General features: G+C 36.0%; 1 protein-coding gene and 2 pseudogenes across 3 annotated transcripts; 2 read left to right on the forward strand and 1 right to left on the reverse strand.

Annotated features, from left to right (window-relative positions):
* The first annotated feature begins 939 nt into the window (after nucleotides 1–939).
* Nucleotides 940–4,988, forward strand: LOC143571505 (dehydrogenase/reductase SDR family member FEY-like). Its single transcript, XM_077056913.1, has 8 exons — nucleotides 940–1,121; nucleotides 1,854–1,974; nucleotides 2,081–2,198; nucleotides 3,082–3,218; nucleotides 3,803–3,904; nucleotides 4,406–4,498; nucleotides 4,578–4,650; nucleotides 4,726–4,988. Exons 1-8 carry the CDS (start codon nucleotides 967–969, stop codon nucleotides 4,986–4,988), a joined length of 1,062 nt encoding a protein of 353 aa, XP_076913028.1. The 5' UTR covers nucleotides 940–966.
* Nucleotides 4,989–14,085: 9,097 nt separating this feature from the next.
* On the forward strand, nucleotides 14,086–16,496 carry LOC143571517 (phytochrome-associated serine/threonine-protein phosphatase-like; annotated as a pseudogene). Its single transcript, XR_013142110.1, has 9 exons — nucleotides 14,086–14,114; nucleotides 14,228–14,281; nucleotides 14,822–14,879; nucleotides 14,955–15,065; nucleotides 15,142–15,192; nucleotides 15,354–15,496; nucleotides 15,697–15,792; nucleotides 16,100–16,170; nucleotides 16,256–16,496. The product of XR_013142110.1 is annotated as a phytochrome-associated serine/threonine-protein phosphatase-like (transcript).
* A 2,805-nt stretch (nucleotides 16,497–19,301) lies between these two features.
* LOC143571506 (glutamine synthetase nodule isozyme-like) lies at nucleotides 19,302–24,835 on the reverse strand (annotated as a pseudogene). Its single transcript, XR_013142106.1, has 11 exons — nucleotides 24,753–24,835; nucleotides 23,620–23,662; nucleotides 23,089–23,192; nucleotides 22,046–22,093; nucleotides 21,859–21,950; nucleotides 21,282–21,369; nucleotides 21,064–21,192; nucleotides 20,393–20,467; nucleotides 19,982–20,073; nucleotides 19,734–19,893; nucleotides 19,302–19,454 (listed from the first exon to the last, which is right to left on the reverse strand). The product of XR_013142106.1 is annotated as a glutamine synthetase nodule isozyme-like (transcript).
* Between the last annotated feature and the right edge of the window lie 976 nt (nucleotides 24,836–25,811).

Genomic DNA, 25,811 nt, shown 5'->3' on the forward strand with positions numbered 1-25,811 from the left:
ATAAAAATTTAAAATCTTGTTTTGTCCTATCAAGTATCAACCTATATATATATACTATAAACAAAAACAAAAATAATGATGACGTGTGCTAACCACATTCATTCTATACTTTAATTTCCATCCTATTTTCTAAGCTTCACTCTTCTTAATCCATATAATCCATGGGTCATGTGTTTAATTGGTATGGTATGACCCATTAATTGTAACTCATATGAAAAAAAAGGTATTTAATGTAATTTAAATCACAATAAATTTACTAACCCGTTACATCTAATTTTACTATTAGATACAGAAAGATTGACCATGATTTTTAAAAATATATATAAACCAAGTTTAAAATTAAAAGGTAAATTATTAAATTGGTTAAATAATAAAATATGAACTATTATCTTATAATATTTAGTGACTTATGTTTTAATATATATTTAATTATGTGTGTACTTTAAATTTCGCTAAATAAATACACTATTTATGATCTTACAATTTATAAAACACCATTTAACTTACATTCATATTATTCATATTGATCATAAAAAACATCTTTAATATGTTTAGGTATTAATAATTGATTTTTTTGTCATCTTAAAATATTATTTCAATCTTAAAAAAATGCAAAAATAAATACATAGCATTTGAAGTGTGTGCGATAGGATTAAAATTAATCTATAAATTCAAAACAAAATCCATAAATTAATAAATTTCGATCATTTGAAAAATTCCGTAAAGCCAGTAAAAAAAAATAAATATCTAGTCATGTGTGATTATCACGTTTAACTCACCCCTTACATACAATAGAAAACCTAATCACACTTGACAGTTCACACACAGTCAACACTCTGAACACTAAACCCTCACTAACAAACAGATCTACGATTCTCTCAACGGCAACCAATGACGTCATCCTCCGGCGAACGCACCTCTCCGGCAACGGCGACGGAGAAACCGAAGAAACCAGGACTAGGATGGATGGAGTGGCTTCGAGGCTGGAACTTAGCCTACGAGATGCTATTTCAACGCATAATGGCCTCTCACTTGCAGAATCCAATGCCGTTGCCGCCGTTGAACGATCTCACCTGCGTCATTACCGGATCCACCAGCGGTATTGGCCGTGAAACTGCCAGGTGTGTGTGTTTGTTATTATTATTATTATTATTATTATTATTATTATCTTGAGTTGAGTAAATTAAGATAGAATATTATAATAGCAGTTACTTACCAGATTTTGCACCAATTGCCAAGTGTTCAGTGATCATTAAGAGGATGATTAGTAACCGATTTAATCGCTAGTCGGTATGCTACCAATTCGATTTGACCTAATCGGAGCAACAAATTGGTAGCTGGTCTTTCAGTCAAAAGCTTTGAAAATTGTACTTATTAGTTATTAATCCAAACAAGTTATGCTTATTAATCAAAATTTTAAAAAGCTGCATATAAAAATTCAATCCAATTAATCCTGATTAATCCCTGCAAATTGCTAGTCGGTACCCCACCGCCCGAGTTCTACAACACTGTTCTTGCTTACCTTCAGCCTCCTCAATTGTCATCATAAATAATTATGGTTTCTTGCATTGATGTATCGCAATATATGGTTCTCACACGAGAAGTACTGCCTTTTAAATACCAAGTTTTGAAAGAATGTTTTAATAATATGGGAGAATCTCGATAGATAATAACAGATATACAATTATACATAATCAAACACTAAATGTCACTCTCTGCAGTAATTAGCTACATACAATGGCCTATATTGGATTTTAACTAGAAAGAGCTTTCAATTAACTTAATCAGACAGATGGCAGTTCTTAAAATATGTTCAATCACACTTGATTATTTTGTTTTATAAACTTATTCAGACAGATGGCAGAAGCAGGGGCACATGTTGTTATGGCAGTTAGAAATACCAAAGCAGCCCATGAACTGATCAAGAAGTGGCAGGATGAATGGTCTGGAAGGGGCCTTCCTCTTAATATTGAGGTATATAGCTTCTCTGTCACTTACTAGGTGTTTGTTTGGTTTGAGTATATGGGTATATTTGGTTTGAGGGTCTCGGCTTGATACCAATAAAATTGTGGAATTTAAGGTGATGGAATTGGATCTTCTCTCATTGGCTTCCGTTGTGAGATTTGCTGAGGCATGGAATGCACGCTCAGGGCCTTTACATGTGCTGATAAATAATGCAGGGATATTTTCTATAGGAGGTTAGTGTGCATTGTGTATAATTTTAAAGAATGTTTCTTTATAGGATATTTGATAACCATTCAACTCCTCATTTCATAACTTAATGAGCTGGTGGTTACCTGAATTTCAGGTTAAAGTAAGAAAAAATATTAATACTTTAATGATTTAGACATTTAGTAAAGACTATGTAAAAAAGAAACTTCAATTTCAGTGAATGAGAAAGCAAAAGATAGAAAAAAGGTTGTGATATAATGGAAAAGGGCTTTTATCTAGGGTATCAAGTATCAACACCATCATAGGACTTACAATGCAACGAAATAGACAAAACAAAATAATATATAAGTTTCAATAAAGCAGATAACTATATAAACACTAGCCCCTTTGTAATCTATGTGTTTTTGAAATTCAAACAATTTGACACCTAAATTAATATGCTCACAGTCAAACCAATTTCTATGAATGTATGATTTATCAAATGTATTCATTAGAACAAACGATTGGCACTATTTGAAGAGCTACTATGGATCAAATAGATAAGATATGAAAACCAAGTGAACTTGGAATTATGCTTTATTAGCTTTAAACTTGAATTTCATTATAAGTTGACGAGTAAACACTATATTACTTTTTTATAAACCCTTTTTTAATCCATAGAAACATCAGAATTAGTGTGCAATACTACATAATCAATATTCACAGAAGTCTGTATATCAGTTTTGTTTCTTAAAAACATGATGAATTGCCAAACACTGTTTTCGTTCAATCTATAACACTTTTTTTCTTCTTAAAGATGATGTAAACGAAAGGGCCTAGTTTATTAGGGGGTGTTAAGTGAAGCTAACAGAACTTATAAGCTCTTATCTGCTGTTTCAAATAATGCAATTTAGTTTTATGTTTATATAGAAAAGCAAAAGTTTTCAAAAGATGGATATGAAGAACACATGCAAGTGAATCATCTGGCTCCAGCATTGCTTTCAGTGCTGCTCTTACCATCCCTTATTATAGGTTCTCCTAGTCGAATTGTAAATGTGAACTCGATTGTAAGTTCTTATCTATATTCTATGAGTGTCTTGCTTTACATATATTCTCTTATTTACAAGCATTTAATGGTTATTTTTTTGTCAATGACGTAAGTATAGTGAGTGCAATTAAATCATATTCACTTGCTTTCTCCAATCACCTTGTTCTTAAATAGGGCTAGAGACATGAAGAAATAGATACTTAATGTTCCCATTTAAGTTAGCAACATGGGTTTGTCAAGGTGGGTTGGATAACGGGTTTGAATCAAAATACACATTTTTTACGGATCAAAACAGTTGGAATGGGTTGACACACAAAAACAGTTCTATGTCCCAAGCTTTCTCATTTCTGTTATACAAGTAATGCGTTTTATATGAACACAAAAGCTGTGTGTAATGTCAATTTGTTCATTTAGAATTACTTGACTTATAGTTTTGACCTTTGTACAAAGAGCATCGAGGCATGTTAACGCACAATTTGATAGTTCAAGTATGGACTACCAAATAAATTCCATGCCTAGTTAAATATTTGTAGTTCAATTTTGTAGTTCTATTATTACTACACATACTTGCATTTGTATAAATTGCAATTGTGTTCTGTTTAGATGCATCAAGTTGGATTTGTGGACCCAGAAGATATGAATGTCATTTCCGGCAAAAGAAAGTTTACAAGCTTAGTGGGTTACTCAAGCAGCAAACTAGCACAGGTGTGTTTCTATATGTATTGAGAGAGAGAGTAGGATCAAATAAAAAAGGCTTTAAATCATGAGAAGTCGACGGGTACTAACTAAATCTGTAGATATATATTTTTAATCTCCACCATTTTTTAATCTGTGGGTACCCTTGACTTTCTGAATTAATACAAAAAAGAAATAAAAAGTAAAGAAAAAAGTGATTCTTTTTTTCATTATGATGTACTCACTCTGTTTTCCTTTTGTGCATCATTTGTCCCCACAAATTATTTTTTAAATGTTTTTCTTTATTATTTTGTGCACACCTTAAATCGTTGTGTTTTCACGAATAAAAAACCTAAAAAGTTATAAATTCAAGTTTTTGAATTTGGTGCACAACCATTTTTAGCATGAAAATCATGCCTTTTCGTGTTATGAATTGAACTGAGCGGGTCAAAAGTCAACAAAAATGTTACAATATTATCGAAATTACATAAACTTTGTAATCATATTTGACACGGATTCATTAGCTTGCAGGTCATGTTTATTAGTGTTCTCCACAAAAAGCTGCCTGCTGAAGCTGGCGTAAATGTAATATGCGTATCTCCAGGAATAGTTCAGACTAATGTTGTAAGTATTCCGAACTAAACTTACCATTTTAATTTAATAAATTGATATTAAAAAAAATGATGTGTGGCAATTCATGCAGGCAAGAGATCTTCCCAAAATAGTCCAGGCCGGTTATCGTCTAATCCCTTACTTTATCTTCAATGCTGAAGAAGGTAAGTAATTAATTATGGCGCAATAATCTCATAACTAAACGGGTCAAAACTGACTCGTATGATGTAAATGTACAGGTTCTCGAAGCTCTCTTTTTGCAGCCACCGACCCTCAAATACCTGAGTACTGTGAAATGTTGAAAGCGGATGAATGGCCCGTAGGCGCTTTCATTTCTCAAGACTGTTGGCCCACGAACCCGTCGGAAGAAGCCCATAACGTGGAAACGGCTTCCAAAGTATGGGAAAAGACATTAGAAATGGTGGGCCTGCCTTTATATGCTGTAGAGAAGCTCATAGAAGGTGAAGATATCAAGTGCAAATATGCACCTCATGATGATTAAATTTAATTATATTCGGTTTTGCTCGCGGACACATACTTGCAATCCAAGTTTTTCATCCGTCGGTAGCGATATAGTGAAACCACGTAGTCGATTTTGGTTTTGCAAGATATGTATGTTTTGTTTGTGTATTAGAAGTTGTTTACCCTAATGGTTACTATTTTGGTGTCTAATACATGCATGTTTATGTGAAAATTGACACTCGACAATAGGGACGAAATTTTTCCTCGAATACCCGTACCAGTATATATTTAACTATTCTGTACGGGTATCGGTGCCAAGATTTTAGGATTTCAGTATTCGGTACTTACGAGTATAGATTTAACTATTCTGTATGGATATCGGTGCCAAGATTTTAGGATTTCAGTATTCGGTACTTACGAGTACAGGTACTTTGTATCTATTTGGAATATGCAGAGATTTTTTTAGGAGCTTCCATATTTAGGTATAAAAATTAGGTCCAACCAATTATTAATCATATCATTCAACTGGTATCTGTATCAATTTAGCCAATTTGATAGCCGTATTGTAACGGTACCCGTTTGGATTAGTTTATTTGTTACTCATACCGATATCGGTACCAAAATCATGAAGATTTGAGAAAAAAAATACAAAAATAAAGAGCATGTACCATACCGAAATGCCTAAACTGATGCATGTGTTGTACCAAAAAATTTGGTGCCGTATTCAGTACTCAGTTTTAATGATTTTACGATACCAGTATGGGTATAGATATGAGCATGGTACCGATCTAACTCAACAAAACTAGCAACTATAGTGCAAAACCGTGAAATGAAGATTAAAAAATAAGAATAGTTACTCATACCGATATCGGTACCAAAATCATTGAAGATTTGAGAAAAAAACAAAACCAAAGCAATACCAAAGCGGGTACCATATCGAAATGCCTAACCAACACATGTGCTATACCAATAAATTTGGTGTCGTACTCGGTACTCAGATATAATGATTTACGATACCGGTATCAGTATTGATACAAAGTATGGTACCGATCTAACTCAACAAAACTAGCAACCATAGTGCAAAACTTCAAAATGAAGATTAAAAAATAAGAATATCTAATGCATTTAACATTTTAGAGGTGACAATTTTAACTCGTATTCAAGCCAGGGCGACGCTAGTCTGAATTAACCAAAAACATGATTAAATATAAGTAGCGCAATCACATAAATGACACAACCCGCATAAAACAATTAGTGGCAATGTACTAAGCTCGAATAGAGCTATTGAATGTTTAAATCCATATTTTATTATGCTTAACTAAATCTTTATAAAACTATGTTGTTTTGATAAACATATCACCACGACATCAGCATCGAATATTAACCTATGAATACAATGAGTTAAACATGTTATGCGTGCGCCAAATAACACGGTAGCAACCATTTCACATCACATGTCTTAACCAGTGTTGTAAAAATCGCTAGTTGGTAGTCGAGTGGTGAGGTGGGGACTACTGATTAATCGAGATTAATCGGATCGAATTTTAATGTATATTTTTCAGTTTTATATATACACGCACACATTTTTATATGCAAATTTCAATTTTATACATACGCAAATATATTTTAGCCAGAAATTGGCTGGAATCTCACTAGGAACCGCTAGTTTTTGCTAAAATCTCACCGAAAACGCTGATTTTGGTTGGAATCTCGTCAAAAACCATTAATTTTGGTCACAATCTTGCCGGAAACCGCCGATTTTAGCCGGATTTGACAGTTGACAGACAAATTAGCCGACTAGCCCAAAATTAATTAGTAAATCGGAGACTAGCGATTAATCGATGCCTAGTTGGGATTTTTGCAACAATGGTAGCAACCACAAAACATAATACGAACCATTTACAATATTACAGACCAAAGGGTAGGGAATAACTTGCTCCACAAGTTAACCAAAGGCGCATTTAGAAATCGAACCGAAGCAAGCGACATCACATCATATTCAACGATTTCTAGACAATGGACCCAAAATAACAAGACCGAATTAACACAGGAATTTCTAACAAACTTCGATTCCCACCAAAAAAGTTAAACCTTGTAAAAGCATGCATCATCTGTCCCACTCTGAGGCTGCCACTGCTAGTTGCGGACGCACCTTCGAAAAATCCCTGCCAACGCCGTCTGTTGGAGGGTTGGTGCTATGGGCCCAACCCATGATGTGAGGCAAAGCAAACTGCAATTAAAAATCAGCAAATATTTATTAAACTATTAAAAAAGATAGATTGCTTGCAATTAAAGTAACAGGTATATTTGTGCTTACAATGTCTTATTGTAAATTAGTATATTAAACATGATTAAAAAAACCATGGTAAATTACGGTTTCCATCGTGAAGAAACACTAAACGGCCCCGGGCAGATTACGGATAATCTGGGGGTTAAGTAATGTTTCCCACGAGGATGAGGTCCAGCAAAGAAGGTTGTTCTTCAGGTGACCTGCAAAACAGACACCGTAAGCTCGTCACTGAGAAGGGGGGGGGGTTCCTCCTTGACCACCCTCCGGCGTGAGAATCAGACTAGATTGCTCTGAATATAAGTGTATATTAAGAGATTGCTAGAGAAGATAAGATAATGATATATCAGATGATGTCCTTACCATTCCAAGGTGTTGGAGTATTTATAGCCGAAGGTAGGTTTCCTAGAAGGTACAGCCGGCTGAATAGTATTCCTGTTCTACCAACAGTGGGCTACGCACAAGCCATGCTGGTTGGTGGATAGGCTGCGGCCGACAGTGACAAGGTCGGCTGTATACTGTTCCTTTACTGCCGGCTATGCACTGTTCCACCAACTGTAGGCTGCGCACGTCCCATAGTAAGGGTTGGTGAGTAGGCAGCGGCTAATAGTGACAAACAGTACTAGAGGGTGCTCCTTCTCGTACTGTTGTCGGTGAGCTGTCACCCTGTGATTGGTTCATGGGCTGTTCTGGTCAGATCGTCTGTTTTGCCCATACCTTGGTAGGTATAGTACAACAGATCTTCCAGAAGCATACGGACTGGCTCATTTGGGCGGGAGTATTCCCGCCTTGCTCATTCCTTCAGGTGACTACTGAAGTAGCAAGAGTTAGTGCCTTGTGCGTGTAGCCTTGCTATCAGTGCGGGTAGCCTTCCCTGATGGCTTGTATCCGCAACTGCGGGAACAAGCGGGGTACTTCACCATTGGGAGGCTTTCCCTGCGGGTACAGCTGGCGTACTGCGCGTAAGGTCTTCTCTGAGCATGGTGGGTCCTGCGGAAGCAGTTGGTCGTTGCGCAGACGTCCCTGTTCAAGGTGAGTCTTGGGGGTCCAACTGGGCTCTGCTGGGACCTACCTCTTCAAGTCCCCCCAGTCCAATGTTCTTCTCATGAATTATTAATAAGTGAGGTGAACTTTTGGACTAGCAAGGGGTTTTGAAAAGGGTTTTTAGTTTTAAGGTTTTTCGTGGGGATTCTTCCCGCGGTTTTCCTAATGTCACGCAGAAATTCCCGACTTTTCTGCTTGATCTTTGGGTATGAAGCGGGTAGGTCTGTAACCTCCTCGCAAGTCAGGAGCGTTGAGTCCCACTTGTGTGGATTCTCCCTGGGGTCTTGGTAGTTTTCAACATATTGATCAATTATGTTAAAACCACCAATTCCATCTTGGAGTTTCAAACAATATAGTTCTCGACGTTCCCGCCATGCGGGGATGTTATTCCCGTTTCCGCAAGCATGGCCCAGATCCTTCTTGGTTTGAATTCCCTGCGGAGCGCTAAGTATGTGAAGGGTTTTGCCTTGACACTGTACCCGCACTCGTCTTACGGTTATTTTACTTCCAAGGTATTCCTGGCGTCAATTCCCTGCGGGTGCTAAGTATGTGAAGGGTTTTGCCTTAACACTTTACTCGCACCTGTCTTATAGTTACTTGGTTGCCAAGGTAAGGGGTATTTTCCCGCTTTTGAATCTTTTTGAAATTTTGAAATTCGAAGAGTTGGTGAAAGGATAAGAACAGTCCAAACTATTGAAACGTCGTCCGACGGTTTCTTCTGACAGTGTCAAGACGTGCAGGAAGTTATGGCGACGTGACAGTATATGGTCATTCGAGGCGCTTTTTCAGGCGCGTGGGCGCGAATTTTCGTGCGCGTGGCCGCGAAATTACTGGCACGCGTCCTTTCAACAGCTGTTGCCAGCTTGCTTTTTGCCACGTGTCATAGTTTTATTGCATCTGCGATTTCTCTCTCTTCCGCATTAAATTCATCGCATTAATTGCGATTAGTATTATAAAGGGGGAGAGGGTCCTTTGTAATCCACACTTTCACTTTTCTCTTCATCTTCAAAACGATTTCCGGCGAATACTCACCTTTTCAGTCGAGCATTCTCTTGAAATAGTTCTCTTTTTCATACCTGCAAGATGTCTTCTGCTCACGATCTTGAGGCTACAGCCCAGGAGGCTGGGGTGTACGCCGAGCACCCGTCATCCACGTCCGACAAGGATGACAAGAGTACTGCTGGCGAGTGCCTGTGTGCTCTGCCTGTCGATCTATATCGGTACATCGTCAGGAAGTTCATGCTCGAGTCTCTCGAGCCTGAGTTTCCTGAACCTCATCAGACGGTGTATGATGCCCCCAGAGGCAAGATCGGGGTATATGCCGCATTCTTTGTCTATGGGAATCTTAGGTTCCCTTTGACAAAGTTTGTGTACCGTGTCCTGGAGAGGCACGGTGTACACCTGACCGAGGTGCACCCGATGGCGATCGCGAAGATTCGCCACTTCGAGTGGGAGTGCCGGATTCTGGGCGTTGAGCCCTTCGTCGACCGCCTGATGACCTTCTACTCTTGGAGGTGCATCCAGGGGTGGTATACTCTGATAACCCGGATCAAGGGTTTGAAGATTTGCGCAACCGAGCGCAGTCTTCGTTCATGGAAGCGTGAGTTCTTTTTTATCTCCGCTCGCGCCATCCCCCTTGCCATGAAGTTCAAGAATGGGCAAGCACTCCCCAGCCTTCACGCCTCCAACTACCAGGAGGCGGAATGGTTTTCAAAGATTTCCCGAGTCCAATCTCCGGTTTACCGCTTTGCGGAGTCCGGGATGGTGATGCTCGGGATGAGCCGGGTGTGGAAGGATGCGGATGCGCAAAAGATCCCGATCGTCCTTGAATACGGTTTGAACTCTGTCCCTTACGGTACGCTCTGTCTTCTTCGTTTATATAGTTTTGTCTTCTAACTGTTTTTCTTTTATTTCAGAGGGGAACGACTTGCAGTCTCTCCTGTATCCGCGGGAGGCTAATAGTCCCGCTCGGATGGGTACTCGTGCTCTAGATGAGGACGAGTTGCCCATCCTTGAACAGACGGCGGATCGGTTCGTGGAGGTCTACCCGCCAGGCCACGAGATCCTGAGCGCCAGGCGGCCAGGTAAGGCGTTATTCAACCCTCGACCCCTCAATGCTGAAACCTCTGCTGGAATTCCTCTAATTTTGTGTTCTGATGAGGAATCCGCTGATGGTCCTCCGTTGGTGCGGAAGAAGAAGGCTGTCGGCGGGAAGGGGAAGGCTAAGGTGGCCTCCACTGCCGATCCGGTGCCTCGGTCTGATTCAGAGACCGAGAGCGAGGAGGTGGCGGGGAACCCCGGTGGTGATAAGACCACTGCTCCGGAGGCTGCGACGACTGTCACCTCCGGAGAGCCCAGGATGACAACGGTGAGCGGCGTGAAGAGGCCGGCTCCATCGGGTTCATCCCCACCTGTCCGCACTTTTAGGCTCAAGAAAACCCGTAAGTACAAACTTTATTTTTAACTTCATAGCTTTCCATCATTAATACTTATCTTCTTTGTGCAGGCGTGGATGCTACCGCATTCCAGGGTGGAGCGGGGAGGAGTACCTCCGGACCCATGACGGTAGGCTTGGTCAGCCTACCTGAGGCGACGACTCAGGCGGCTGCGCCTGTTTCAGTTGGTTCAGTTGCTCACCAGTTGAGCCAACTGTTCCAACTATGATGACATCACCGCCGGCTGTCAGTGCCATATTTACCGCATCTTTCACTGAGCCGGCGGTTACTTTTTCTGCGGACTCCGCAGCGGCGACCACGGTTGTGAGTTCACCTACGGTGAGTTCACCTCCGTTGGTTTCTACCACCGCAGCGGCCTTCACCATGCCTCCTCCGTCATCGGCAACGACGGCCGACCCTTCAGGTATGCATGGGGCTTCTCGCCAACCTCTGCCTCTTTACCATCTACCTGACCTCTTGGACGGATTTCCCTTGGGTTCAGGTGATGGGTTTGGCGGCTATCGGCCTGTTGTTGACCCTACAGGTGCGTAGGGTTCTTTTGGCCTCTTTTTTTTTTATATCATCTTTTCCTAACTGCTTTTTGTTTTTTGCATTGTCGGATTCTAATGAAGTGTATGTTCCACGATGGAACATCCGCCGAGGAACAACCATTCACACACTTGTGGAGTGCGTGGAGTGGGCTCGTCACGCAGCTCCCAGTGGTGCGTTGGGGGAAGCCATGGCTAGCTACCAGGAGGGTAGGCTAACCAATGAGCTTCGGGTTCTCCTAGCCCGGATGCACCCGCGCGTCGAGCTGCTTTGTCGTGAAAACGACAAGTTAAAAGCAGCTCGTATCCAAGAAGTAGCTCAGGCGCGGGCTGTCCGGGAGGAGAATAGGAGGCTCTCCGCGGCTGCTGCGGAGAAGGAGAAGGCGTTCAAGGCCCTTGAAGTTGAAGTTCAGGCCCGTCTCGAGGCCCGTTCCAAGGCTGCCCAAGCTGTTAACGAACAGCTTCGGCTGGCTAAGGAAACTGCTCGGAACGCAACTGAAAGGGCCACCAAGGCTGAAGCTGTTGCTGAGCCTCTACGCCTCGAGAATGAGGAACTTAAAGCTAAACTAGAGGCGCTCCAACAGGCTCATGATGCCTTGGCGATGGAAGACGCGAAGAAGCTCCAAGAGATCCTGGACCAGAGGGGGGTGCTTGACCAGACTGAGCGGAAGCTAAAGGGCGTTGAAGAGGCTGCGGCTAAAGAAGTGTTGCTTGCCAATCTCAACAAAAGTGAAGCCGAACGCGCCCGTAACCAAGCTCAGGCCGCCCTCCAAGAAGCTCTAATTGCCAAGGAATGGCTTTTTCGAGAAGCGTTGTCTCAGGTAAGTTTAACTTCATAATGTCTTTACGCTTCTTTGTGAATAGAAAAGGTTTTGATACTTGTATTTTTTTCTTTTTGTAGGTTGTGCATCGGGTTTTCACGGATACGTCTTATGACGATGCTATGAGCGCAGCCCTCAACGCTTCTCATGAGGATGGGGAAAAGGCCGGCTTCCTGCTTGGTCTAGGGTTTGTTGAGAAAGGCATCCCGCCTTCCAACTTCCTTTTATATGATGTGGATACTGAAGCTGTTTATGACCAAGCAGTGAATCAGTATGCCGCCTTCCCGCATCCGGTGGTGGAGAAGGTGAACGAAGTCGCTGCTGCTGATGATGGGCTAGCTATCCTTAAAGCTTTCCTTGAACCACCACGCTCTACTGATGGTGCGGGTCCAAGTGGAAGTGGTCCTGAAGCTTGATCCTGAAGATCCCTTTCCACCATTAGAGTAGATTTTTATTTTTGTATAGCTTCTTTTGTATGCGGGTATGCACCCAGCAATCTTTGTAATATTTGAATTTGATGGAATAAAGATTGTGTTAATTCCTTGCCTTGTTTATTTTACGCATGTTTTGATTTAACTTAGCAATTTCTTTAGTACTTAGATAAGTTAACTTTTTAACGTGGCAAATTATAAGTTTGTTTCGCTTCCTCTTTCATGATTGTGCGGGTATGGCCGTCACTTACACTTAGTAGGATGGCTTAACTTTACTTATATCTGACCTGCGTGGAAGTTTTCCTCATCTTTTCCTTTGAAATTTTCTAAGTGTTTAGAATAAGTTAACCTTTGAACGTGGTAGATAATATGTTGAAGTTTTGCCTCCTTTTTCGTGATTGTGCGGGTAAGACCGTCACTTGCACTTAGTAGGATGGCTAAACTTTGCCTACATCTGACCTGCGTGGAGGTTTTCCTTAAACTTTTGAAATTTTTACCGTTGTGTTTATGCGGGTTTTGCCGCCTTCCACACGTAACGACTTACTTCTTCCCATATTTATGCGGTGAATACCGGCACATCAGTGTGGGAAGTTCATAAGTATACAGGTAAGGCTATCAACACATTGTGAAAGGAGAATCATTTCCATTAGAAGTGGCTCTAGGCCTTTTCTTTACAAGTTTGGAATTGATCTACATGTAACATTTGCGTAATTGAGCTCCATTCCATGTTCTTGGGATTGGAGTGCCATCGAGCCTTTCGAGCCGGTACGCGCCCTTTCCCAGAACTTCTTTGATGATGTATGGCCCCTCCCAGACCGGGGCCAGTTTTCCTGGGCGTTGTTGGTTCGAAGTCTCGTTGTTACGCAGTATGTAGTCTCCTACATTGAAGTTGCAGAGTTTTACCCGCGTGTTGTAGTACTTTTGCATTTGTCGCTTGTAGTTCTCTTCACGCACTGCGGCTAAGTCTCTGCGCTCCTCGGTTAGCATAAGGTCTAACCGTCTTTCCGCATCATTGTCTTCTGACTGAATCAAGACCCTTGGTGAGGGTAAACCCGACCGGGACCATGGCTTCAGTGCCATAAGTGAGACTGAACGGGGTTTCTCCCGTACTGGCCTTTTTCAGCATTCTGTTTGCCCAAAGGACGTGCGGAAGCTCGTCCACCCAGCCGGATCTGTGTTCCAAGAGTCTTTTCTTTATGCCTTCGACGATGCTCTTATTTGCTCTTTCTACCTCACCATTACCCTGCGGGTGCGCCACTGAGGTAAAAGTGTGGGTGATTTGAAGTTCTTCCAGCCACTTTTGTAGCTTCTTGTCAGCAAAGTTGGTGCCGTTATCGCTCACCAAATCCTGTGGAAGTCCAAAACGACAAATAATAAATTCCCAAATAAATTTTTTGATATGTTTCGCGGTTGTTTGGGCTAAGGGTTTTGCTTCTATCCACTTGGTGAAGTAGTCGATGGCTACCACCAGGAACTGAACATTTCCTGCTGCTGTAGGAAATGGGCCTGTCACATCGATGACCCACTTCTGAAATGGCCATGAAGAGGTGACTGGAACAAGTTCATTCTTCATGTACCTGAAACAAATTACATTTTTTTGGTAAATTTTAGTTGTATAAGTGTAAACATCTCTGCACATTTCTTGTTTATGCTGTAGTTTAAAAGCTTTTTCAGCCTTATATTTACATCTAAAGTTTCTCGTGGTTCCTGCAGGGGGATTTTGTACAGTTTGGAAGTTTTTACAATACTTTTGCTTCTAAAAGCAAGGTAATTATATTGTATACAAAGGGTATTAACCTTCTTTTTACCTACCTTTTTACAAGCATGAACGCGTCTGCACCCATATGCATATGCATGTTGCAGTTTATGCAGTTTCAATTATATTCAATTAGCTGTGATTAAAAATTATAACCATTATTAAGACTTAAGAGCGGATATTTGAAGGTAGGGATGAAATGCAATTGATGAAGTGTCTTATCTGGCTTAAAATAACTTATTATCTCAAGTGCACTCATATACACTATATGTGCATATTAGACTGCATTATATTGGTTGAAGTTATGTTCAAAAGGAAATTAAATTTTAAAAAAACCACTTTTACACAGTAGTTAGCAAATATTTCATCAAGAAGCTTTCAAACTTAAGTGTTAATCATCTCTCAAAATTTATTCTGAGTTTATGATAGCATTATATTCTTTTATTTGAGATGAGTGCTTCAACTTATTCTAGAAATTAATTTCGAGTTTAAGATAACATTTTCTTTTATCTATTATCTTATATAATTTCTTGGTTTAAATGTTCTTGCAGATACCCTGCAAACATTACTCTTCTATGTGGAAACCACGAAAGCAGGCAATTAACACAGGTAACATGCAACATAGTATTGTTTTTGTTTTCGGGTTACTTATGTTTTTATTTTGTGTATGATACTTTTGTGTAGGTCTATGGGTTCTATGATGAATGTCAAAGAAAGTATGGGAATGCTAATGCATGGAGATATTGCACAGACGTATTCGATTATCTAACTTTGTCAGCTATAATAGATGGAACCGTATGCTTCACTTTCTCTGTCATTATGTAGTTATGTATATATTTGTCATTTTATTATATTGCTTTTTGTTTGACAGGTATTATGTGTCCATGGTGGTCTCTCACCTGACGTTAGGACTGTTGACCAGGTTTGACTTGCTATTCAACAATTTATATACGAAACTCTTGTATGTTCATCACTTCATCCTTCATGTGGTGGCTACAAGTCGACAACTTACTTGCTATTCTAGCTTCTTTGCCCTTGGGTTATATTTTGTTGGTTTTTTCTTTTTGTAACACCACTTTTCAGATTAGAGTTATTGAACGGAACTGTGAGATCCTCATGAAGGACCATTTTGTGATCTGATGTGGAGTGACCCGGAAGATATTGAAACATGGGCCGTGAGCCCTCGTGGGGCAGGCTGGCTTTTTGGATCTAGAGTTACATCTGAGGTAAAAAAAATTACAAATATACTTGCTTTCAAACATTGAATCTGTCACTTTGTTGCAAGCCAACCATTCTACTTCACAAGAATAATGCTTGCGTTTTGACCAAAAGTCAACAACATACTATAGTCGTTTTTCATAATGAAAAATGTAATATTTTTCTTCTAATTTTAAGGTAGTGACGTCTTACATGTTTTATATTTCAGTTCAATCACATCAACAAGCTTGATCTGGTATGCCGGGCCCACCAACTTGTTCAAGAAGGTCTAAAGTATATGTTTCAAGATAAAGGACTTGTAACAGTAAGTTCCCTTTGTCGCATTCAGTTTTTGCAAATATTTAACATGCTAAGTATAACTACGAAAACAGTATTATTACAATAATATAATCCAAATCATTGAATCAATGGTTTAGAAGGTTGTATGCAATAAAATTTACTTTCAAGCATTGAACATGTTTAATCGGTGATTCGGTTCTGCTATTAGCTATTTTTTGATTTGACTTATTTGAGATAAATTTTCACAGCCCGTATCGACCTATTAGTTAATTCAGTCTTAATATTGTTTTTTATTACTACCCATTTTTAAACTATTGTTCTTGATCATGCAGGTTTGGTCTGCACCAAACTACTGTTACCATTGCGGTAACTGGCTTCAATATTGAGCTTCAGCGAGACTATGGTATTATCAAATCGCCTATCATGAAATCAAATATTTATGTAGCTGTTAATTAAATGGATGACTAATTGACCCGTGATTTTAACAGGAAAGAGAGGTAAAGTTCTTCACGGAAACGGAGGAAAACAATCAGATGAGAGGTCCAAGAACAGGGGTACCTTATTTTTTGTGATGCAGAGAGAAAGCAGAAACGGCATATTACGGTGCTGAATACGTGCGATGACTATGACGTAGGGCATTTTCGGTTCTCGGTTTTTGTTCACAAGTTCATTTGCTTGTTTATTGTGTTACATAATTAATCATATTCATGTGGTGTTGATATTCTCCTAGTGGACTGTAATGTGTAACTTTTCTATGCTTTTGACTTCATTTCAATCACAAACTTTCATGGGAGCTTTATAGCAACACTAAAGAGTAAAGACCTGCTTTGAGAATTGCACCGATTCGATCGATTGTTTTATGGTTATGTTCTTTGTCCAGAAGGCTTTCGGCTTTGACCCGAGTGTTTTGACTTTGTGTTGGTTCACCTAGTACCACCCTCTTTTTGATCTTCGACCGGTCATATTATTTCATCTAGGGGTGCAAACGACACGAGCTGAGCCCGAGCTTGACTATAGGCTTAAGCCCGGCTTATTTAATTTACACAAAGCTTGAGCTTGGCTCGTTTCGAGCTATATTTTCAAAGCTTGAGCTTGGCTCGTAAGTAGATTTTCAAGCTCCGCTCGTTTACTATTTATCAACTATTTTTATATAATTATAATTATTTTATATATTTTTTTCTATTATAATTTTATGTATAAAATAATATATATCATTTAGTTATTTTTATTTTAACATTATATATATATATATATATATATTAATTAAAGGGGGGATCTTTTGAGACTCATTGTGAGTTTTAAGAATTTAATAACTTATATTCTATGTCACACATTTAAATAAATGGATTGGAATATGTGGCTAAGATTAAATCTGGCAAAAAAGTCTAAGTAGAAGAGAGAATAAAGATTTAAGTGGTTACACTAATTTTTACATCCGTTACACATGTGTAAAAAGTCGACTTGGTGCGTAAAAAATTCTGTAATTTTTTTACGTATATGTAACCTACATATATTACGCATGTGTAAAAAAGAATTCGAAAAAAAATCGTTACACTGATTTCTTTTGAGTTCTTAAAACTCAAAAGGGTTCTCATTTGAAATCTCTCCTATTAACTAATAATTATTATATATATATATATAGGCAAAGTATATAATGAAAACCCACTTGAGTTGTAAAAACTCGCGAAAACCTTATCTAACATCGTTTTTTTTTCTTACATGTAATAATGTTGTAACATTTAATACAAAACATTGAAACATTAAAAAAAATTGTTTTGCTATTTTTTAACATTTTTTTACTATTTTTTTATATGTTTTTAGGAGAGAGAAAAAGTTATATTTATGTTAACATTTTTTATTAACTTTAATTGTGGACCACAAAATTTAATTTTTAATTAAAAACATGTGGTTGAGAATGGGTTTCTAGAGTTTTCACAACTCAAGTGGGTTTTTATTTTAACCTAACCCTATATACATATACATATACATATATATATATATATATATATATATATTAAAGAATTATATAAATAAATGACAGGTTCGTTTTGGCTCGTGAGCTGGCTCGAGCTCAATTAAGCTCGGCTTGATTGAGCTTTTTAATGAGCCAATCTCGTTTAGCTCGTGAGCAGCTCGGCTCGTTTGCACCCCTAATTTCATCTAATTTTCTTGTATTACAATTACCTGCAATCATTTTACTAGCTTTATGATTCGGTTTGTTGAACTATCGAATGGAGACAACATCAATTGAGAAAACTCTATACGTTAATATGTAGAATAACGAGCTTATACATAAGTGTCACAACAATGAGTTTATACTCAAGTCGATCCAATCCGAGGCTCTTCTAATCAGCGTATTTATAGATATTTTACATAGAAGGATACGTCACACGTATCAAGAATGTTAAATGAGTATATAAAGTTTTAGACACAAAAACTAAAATAATTTTGGAAATAATGTACATAACACTTTTAAACCGAGACGTCAAGCAAACTAGTAACGATAAAAACTGAACCGGTTTCTTGTCTGGTTAGGTTTTTGGTTAGGGCGTATAGAGTCATAAAACGGACCGAACAACCAAAAACCGAACATATGTGTTGGAGCTATATGTCCATGACACAACATTCAACATTGTTACAATTTAGTTTGAAAAATATGTTTTGTTAAAAAAAAAGCTATTAAAACACTCTTCATTAGAAAAGTAATTGTAGTCTATAGTTGCCATTGTGTGTTAAAAACAATCTATAATAATAAATAAATGCTAGTAATAATAAAAAAAAATTAATGATTAAAATAAAACTACAATAACTAGTTTTTAATAAGTAATCATTAAAAATAGAGATGGCGTTTTTCACTCGAACCCAATATATGATTATGAACCAAAATACATAGGCTTGTTTAGACACATAATAGAAACTATAAACATTTTTACATTATCAAATTCCCCTTTGAAAATCATAAACTTTAAAACAATTATTATTTAAAAAAAGGGGGGCAATTTCATATAATAGTATTAAAAAAAAGAGTTCGGAAAACACTTTTTATATAGAAAAAAACTAATAACGTTTCTTAAGTAAAGGAAATGTTTTAAAATAAAATTAAAAAAAAAAAACATTTTTGAAAAAGTTTATAAAAAATTTGAGTATCTCCCTTTACCTAACTCATTTATGTAAGCGACATAGTACTCGTATAAGCTTAATTTAAATAGAACAAAAATAGAAGAGATAGTATAATAACAGCGTGCAGAAAGTTAGAAACTACATGCTTTCAACTTGCAGCCATCAAAAGCAAAGTATAAAATAATGCAATAGAAACAAGACAAACAAATGAAAGAAAGTGATAAAGATAACACGAATTTACTTCTAACATATACAATGCAAAATAAAACATTCTAACATATACAATGCAAAATAAAACAAACATGGTCTTTTAGTTATATATACCTAATAATTCGTGGTCAATTAAAGTCAAACCATACAACTAATAACTAAAGACAATGGTACTAGAAAAACATCTAATAAACAAACAATGGTTCAAGGCTTCAAAATGATGGTTTTCTCGGCAATCATTGAAGTCACAACATAAGGATCCATATTCGACGACGGTCTTCTGTCCTCAAAGTAACCCTTTTTCGCCTTCTCCGTCTCTCTTCCAACCTTGACCGATGCCCCACGATTTGCAACACCCTGTTAACACGAAACCACACTAATCATATGTACATCACAATAATCAAGAAACCCGATGAATGGTTCCTGGGTCATTGAAAAGTGAGTTTTCTTGACAGGTTCAATTTTATCTAGTTAAAAAAAAAGAAATAAAACAAAACCCACGTCAACTCTCTTTTTATTAAAGCGTTATGATCCGGATGTTCACATTTTTGTTTTTTTAAAATAGTTTTAGTAACTTGACTACTTAGCTCCTACAATTATAGTAAGATACGATCAAATCAACATTAAACACATTACCCATGTGAAGTTACTCATATCAGCGGTTTCATGTTTCCCGGTCAATCGACGTTCATTGCCTTCTCCATAAGCAACAATATGTTCCTTATGCCTCTTCCCGAGCTTCTCAATCGCCTTTTTTATCTCCTCGTAACCTCCTTCGGCTCTCATTGATTTTGTACTAGATAAAAAATTCACAGTTATTTAAATTTAAACATTCTACCACACAAAAAAAAGTCAAATTTTTTTTATAATATAAGCATATGTACCTATAGTTCATGTGAGTACCCGCTCCGTTCCTATCACCAGGAACAGGTTTCGGGTCAAAAGAAAGAACCACTCCGGCCATCTCTGTTATCCTCTGTGAATCCGACAACAATATAAGATAATTAATCATATGTTTAATTCAAATAAGAATATTTTTTGAACATATTCTAGATATATTCATGAGTGGTCACGAGAATAATAATTTTTAGGGTATTCATTTATTTCACGTGTCTATTTTATTTTTCTGTAAAGAGGGTTATTTTAGCGAAATAAAGATAAATTTTATGATACATGAACATAAAGTTGATATGTCAGAAAATGCTCAAGTATTTCATGACTATATACATAAAACACGACTTTGTCGTATAAATATATAAAAAAGAACATTTATTTTCATGTATAAATATTAATACCTCTAATATGTAACGAGCCACCCAAACTTGATCACCAGCAGATATGCCAACACAAGGTCCAACTTGAAACTCCCACTAGTCACAAGTAAAAATATTATACTGTAATTCAAATTAACACATTTATTTAGGGGTGTGAAAAAACCGGGAAAAAAACTGATCTAAAACCGAACAAAGTGAATCGAAACAAAAATCGACGGTTTGGTTTTATGTTTTTGTGAAAACCGAACTAGTGGCTCGGTTTTGGTTTTGCATGTAATAACAACCGAATAAACCAAACCGAACTGAATTTCTAGAATTTAGTTTTTTTTTACTTTTTTTAAGTAATTTATAATAATTTAATAAATATGTAACTCAAATACTTTTGGTTAAATATATAATTAGTATATTAGTTAACAATTAACAAAAATATTTATACATTGAATTTGTTATTTTCGGCCAACTTTCTTTTCGACCTAAAATTTTCAAGCTCAAATGGCAAAAACCGAAAAAACCGAAACCTAACCAAACCAAAACGAAAACCAAAAAAAGCGAAACCGAACGGTTTCAAAACTCCAAAAACCGAAGTTTTGGTTTTCGGTTTGATTTTAGCCCAAAACCGCACCGAACCGCACCACACACACCCCTACATTATATAAGGTTAAAATAAGGACAACAAAATAAAACGATAATACCTAGCCGGGCATAACTTCTCCATTGACACCACTAATATTAATACCGGCATACAAACAAGCCTTGTAATGCGCATCGACAATGTCCCTACCAAACGACTTATCTGCACCCGTACCACAATAATACGGTCCCTAATCACATCAGAAGACAGTTAGACTTATTATTACATAATGTTACATTTATACTGCTATATATAATAAAAAAAAGGTCAATATTGTACTTGCGGTTTAGGGTAACCTCCAACAGGCCACCCTAGCGGCCAGTTCACGTCTTTTTGTAGCAACGTGTACTCTTGCTCAATGCCAAACCTGTTTTGATTCATTGACTAATTAAATAATATTCGTCTATGAAATTTAGGGGTGCAAATGGGCCGAGCTACTCGAGATCGGCTCGTTAAAAAGCTCGCTTGAGCCCGAGCCCGAGCTTCACTTATCGAGCTCGAGCCGGCTCGTGAGCCTGTCATTTAGATAATTTTTTAAAATAAATATCTAGTAATTATTAATTAATATATATAATGTTATGAAAAAAATAAAAATTACTAAATAAAATATATTATTTTGTAAACAAAATTATAATAGAAAAATATATATATAGAAATAATTATATTATATAAAAATAGTTGATATTTATAGCAAACGAGCCGAGCCTGAGCTATGAGTCAAATAGTTGATATTTATAGCAAACGAGCCGAGCCGAGCCGGCTCGTGAGCCTGTCATTAGGGCTCAGCTTGGCTCGTTTGCACCCCTAATGAAATTCATATTATGTCATTTTCACGTGCAACGATATAAATGCATACCATGGTTCTTCTGCAACGACGTCTTTATGGCATTGTAACGAGTACTGCGAGGGATCGGTTCTCCTTTTGGCGTGCGCGAATCACACATCACCTACATACATATTTAGCATTCAATCTTTAAATTATATTGAACAAGTTTCAAACACTTCAAAAAAAATAATCTATATATCATAAATATGAACTTAAAAGAATGTTGTTGCCTCTTCTGAATGGATCTTTGTATATTGCTTGAGGACTATAGACAACATATAAATGTGTCAGTTGGAACAAATAAATACATTCAGGCCAGTAAGCGAACCATGTTCGTTCATTTAACTTTAAACGAATAAGAACACTTAATCAAACACATATTTTGTGTTCGTGTTCGTTTATTTAAAAAATGGACATGTTCGTGTTCGTTTATGAAAGTTTGTTTAACTTCTAAACGAACAGTTCACGAACATAACTAAAAATAGATAAACAAATTACAAAAATGAGCATATATAAACAAATGTAAATAAACGCGAACAAACATAAATGAACACAAATGAACAAATATAATACCATTAACTAGATGACTCTTCAAGATCATATTTAATTATTTTCTATTAATATGTAAACGAACATAAATGAATATAAATAAACAAACATAAACGAACGTTCACGAACATAAATGAGCAAACGAAACATGCGTTCGTGTTCGTTGGTTTAATTAAACGAACACGATTTTTTTTGTTCATGTTTGTTAATTTATTAAATAAACGAACTAAACAAACTTTCCACCGAACGGTTCACGAATGGTCACCGAACATTCGGTTCATTTATAGGCCTGCATACATTCAAATACACATTCACAGTGCATTTAAACGAGCCAACTCCTAAATACTGAATTGAGCCAAACTTAAACGAGCCTCTTATTTATAATAAAATAATAACTTTTATTTGAGATAATAAATATATTTTACACAATAACTATTATTATATAGATTGTTACAACAAAAATTACAAAATAAAAAGGTATAATGTTATACATATATGAAAGTATAATTGTAAATTTATAAAAATAATTACATATCTGTATAAACTATAAATCAAACAAATAAATAATAAAGGGTCAGTCAAGCTCGAATTTTGGATATAGTGCGCGAAACAAATAGAGCTCAAGTTCGGCTCGGCCCGTTTGAACTTTAAACAATGAACATAATCAAGATTACAAAAGAAGTTAAATATTGCGAGATAGAAGACACAAACTGTAGAATAACTTCACTGTCATCTCCAAGGGCTTGATTAGTACTTGATCCATCATAGTTCCATGTTGGTAGCTTAGAAGGATCATCAACCGGTCCGGGAAGGGTCTAATGGTAAAATCATATATATAATTAGTAAAAAAAATTAGTAAAAAAAGTTTATTTTTATAGACTGACAATGTGATACAACAGTATGTAATTTTTACAACTAAGATATAAATATAACTTTGTATATATAATAAGTAAGCCGCAATGCTAATTACAAGCGTTTAGAAACTCGAATGACGACATTTTAAACTCGAACCTGATGCATTTACATTTACATCTTTTTTATTTTTATAGACAAAAATTTTATATATAAAAATAAACTCAAATTCTACATCTGCTTAATTTTTTAAAAATATATATCACTAAATACTCTATACATTAACTGATTTATTTGACCCAAAAAATGATTTTACTTTTAGCATCCAAAACATTTGTAACCAATATAATTTAGAAAACATAATAAAATAAAAAGTTAAAAGCTTTTTACCCTGGCTTTGCTTCTTATGTCCATACCAGATGATCCACCAATCCTGTTCATTGATCACATTTGACAATCAATAAATTTATGTTATGAGTCATATCCAATATTATAAAGAACACATTGACACACAAATTCTAAAATCTTGAAAATATTTAGAAAAGCCAAAAAGATAAATAAATAAAATAAAATGAGCAAGGACTGTAAATAATCCAACTAATCCTTTTCATTGATCACAAGTTAATAATCAAATGTTATAAGTCAAATCCAATATTATAAAGAACACATTAACACACAAACTCTAAAATCTTGAAAATATTTGGAACAACAAAAAAATAATAAAAGTGAAGGCAAGTCAGCAATCAATATATTATGTTGAAAAGTCAAATATAATATTATCAAGAACACATTAGCACACAAACTATAAAATCTTGAAAATATTTGGAAAATGAAAAAATACAAACTCTAAAATGAAAATACTTGGAAAAACAAAAAAATAATAACAAGGACTGTAAATAATCCAAATTCCAACCATAAGAATTCAGCAATGATCTTATCAGTTAACAATAATATACTTATGTTATGAGTCAAATCCAATATTATCAAAACCACATTAACACTCAAGCTCTAAAATCTTGAATATACTTGAAAAACAAAAAAGATAAATAATATTAATAATAATAATAATAAATAAAAATAAACAAGTACTGTGAATAATATATCCAACCATATGTATTCAGCAATGATCTTATCAGTTTACAATAATATACTTATGTTATGAGTCAAATCCGCTATTATCAAAACCACATTAACACACAAACTCTAAAATCTTGAAAATACTTGAAAAACAAAAAATATAAATAATAATAAAAATGAACAAGGACTGTAAATAATCTAACCATAAGAATTCAGCAATGACCTTATCAGTTAACAATAATATATATATATATATATATATATATATATATATATATATATATGTTATGAGTCAAATCCAATATTATCAAAACCACATTAACACACAAACTCTAAAATCTTGAAAATACTTGAAAAACAAAAAAAAAAAATAATAATAATAATAATAATAATAATAATAATAAATAAAAATGAACAAGGACTGTAAATAATAAAAAATAATCTACCATATGTATTCAGCAATGATCTTATTAGTACAATCAGAGACATTGAGGTTGATGAGATCAGAAAGAAGACACATTTTAATGAATCAACTCAACTCTGCTCTTGTTTTTTTAAGGTTTGTGTTGTTGAAAGATATGTTGTTTTGATTTAAAGGAAAATATGGATAATTGAATGGAATTAGTTGCTGAAAACTATAAAGTTTGACGGTTTCAGTGAATTATGCTGAGTTTGTTATGATCATGTTAGCTTTTGTGATTCAGTCATCCTTAAATCTTGCATAGAATAAGATTTTTTGTCTAGGATTTTAATAACATGTGGATTTCATATTGTTTTTTTCTTTTTTTTTTTGTTATTGTTACTATTTACTATGGATTTCATAATAAGTACAAAGAATTGATAACAGTAAGTGAGTAATAATAGTATGTTATCAATCTTTGTACTTATTATTATTCATCAAAGGGAGACAAAAATAAGAAGGATTTATAGCCATACAAAAAAACCTTTCAAAAAAAATTAAAAATAAATAAATAAATAATCATAACTCAAAATTTAATTAAAAAAACAAAAAAAGTAAAAACACAAAAATGTTTCCACCGTCTTCATCGTTCTTAAAAAAAATCTCGAAAAAGACACAATGTTGAGTGGAAAAGACCATTGTGTCTTTTTGATTATCATTATGTTTTGTGTTTATTTTCGTCATTGATTGTGTCTTTTTTCCTTGACATTATGTCTTTTTTTTCTTGATATTGTGTTATATTAGTCAACATTGTGTTATAATTTGTTCGAAATTGTGTTATATTTGCGATTTATTGTGTCTTTTGTTAGTTATATTTCTGTCTTTTGTTCATTTTCGTCATTGTGTCTTTTTTCTTTGCATTGTGTCTTTTCGGGGATTTTTTTTTGGAACGAGAATGATGAGGGAAACATTTTTGTTTTTTTTAATTTTTTAATATTTTATTTATATTTTGAGTTATGATTTCTTTTATTAATTTTTTGGAATTTTTTTAGTGGTTTTTGTGTGGCCACAAATCCTTCTTACCCTTCTCATTTTTGTCTCCCTT

Source organism: Bidens hawaiensis, unplaced genomic scaffold, assembly GCF_021521415.1.
Source record: "Bidens hawaiensis isolate Kalapana, Puna unplaced genomic scaffold, B.hawaiensis_p1.1 tig00025384_1, whole genome shotgun sequence".
NCBI classification, from domain to species: Eukaryota; Viridiplantae; Streptophyta; class Magnoliopsida; order Asterales; family Asteraceae; genus Bidens; species Bidens hawaiensis.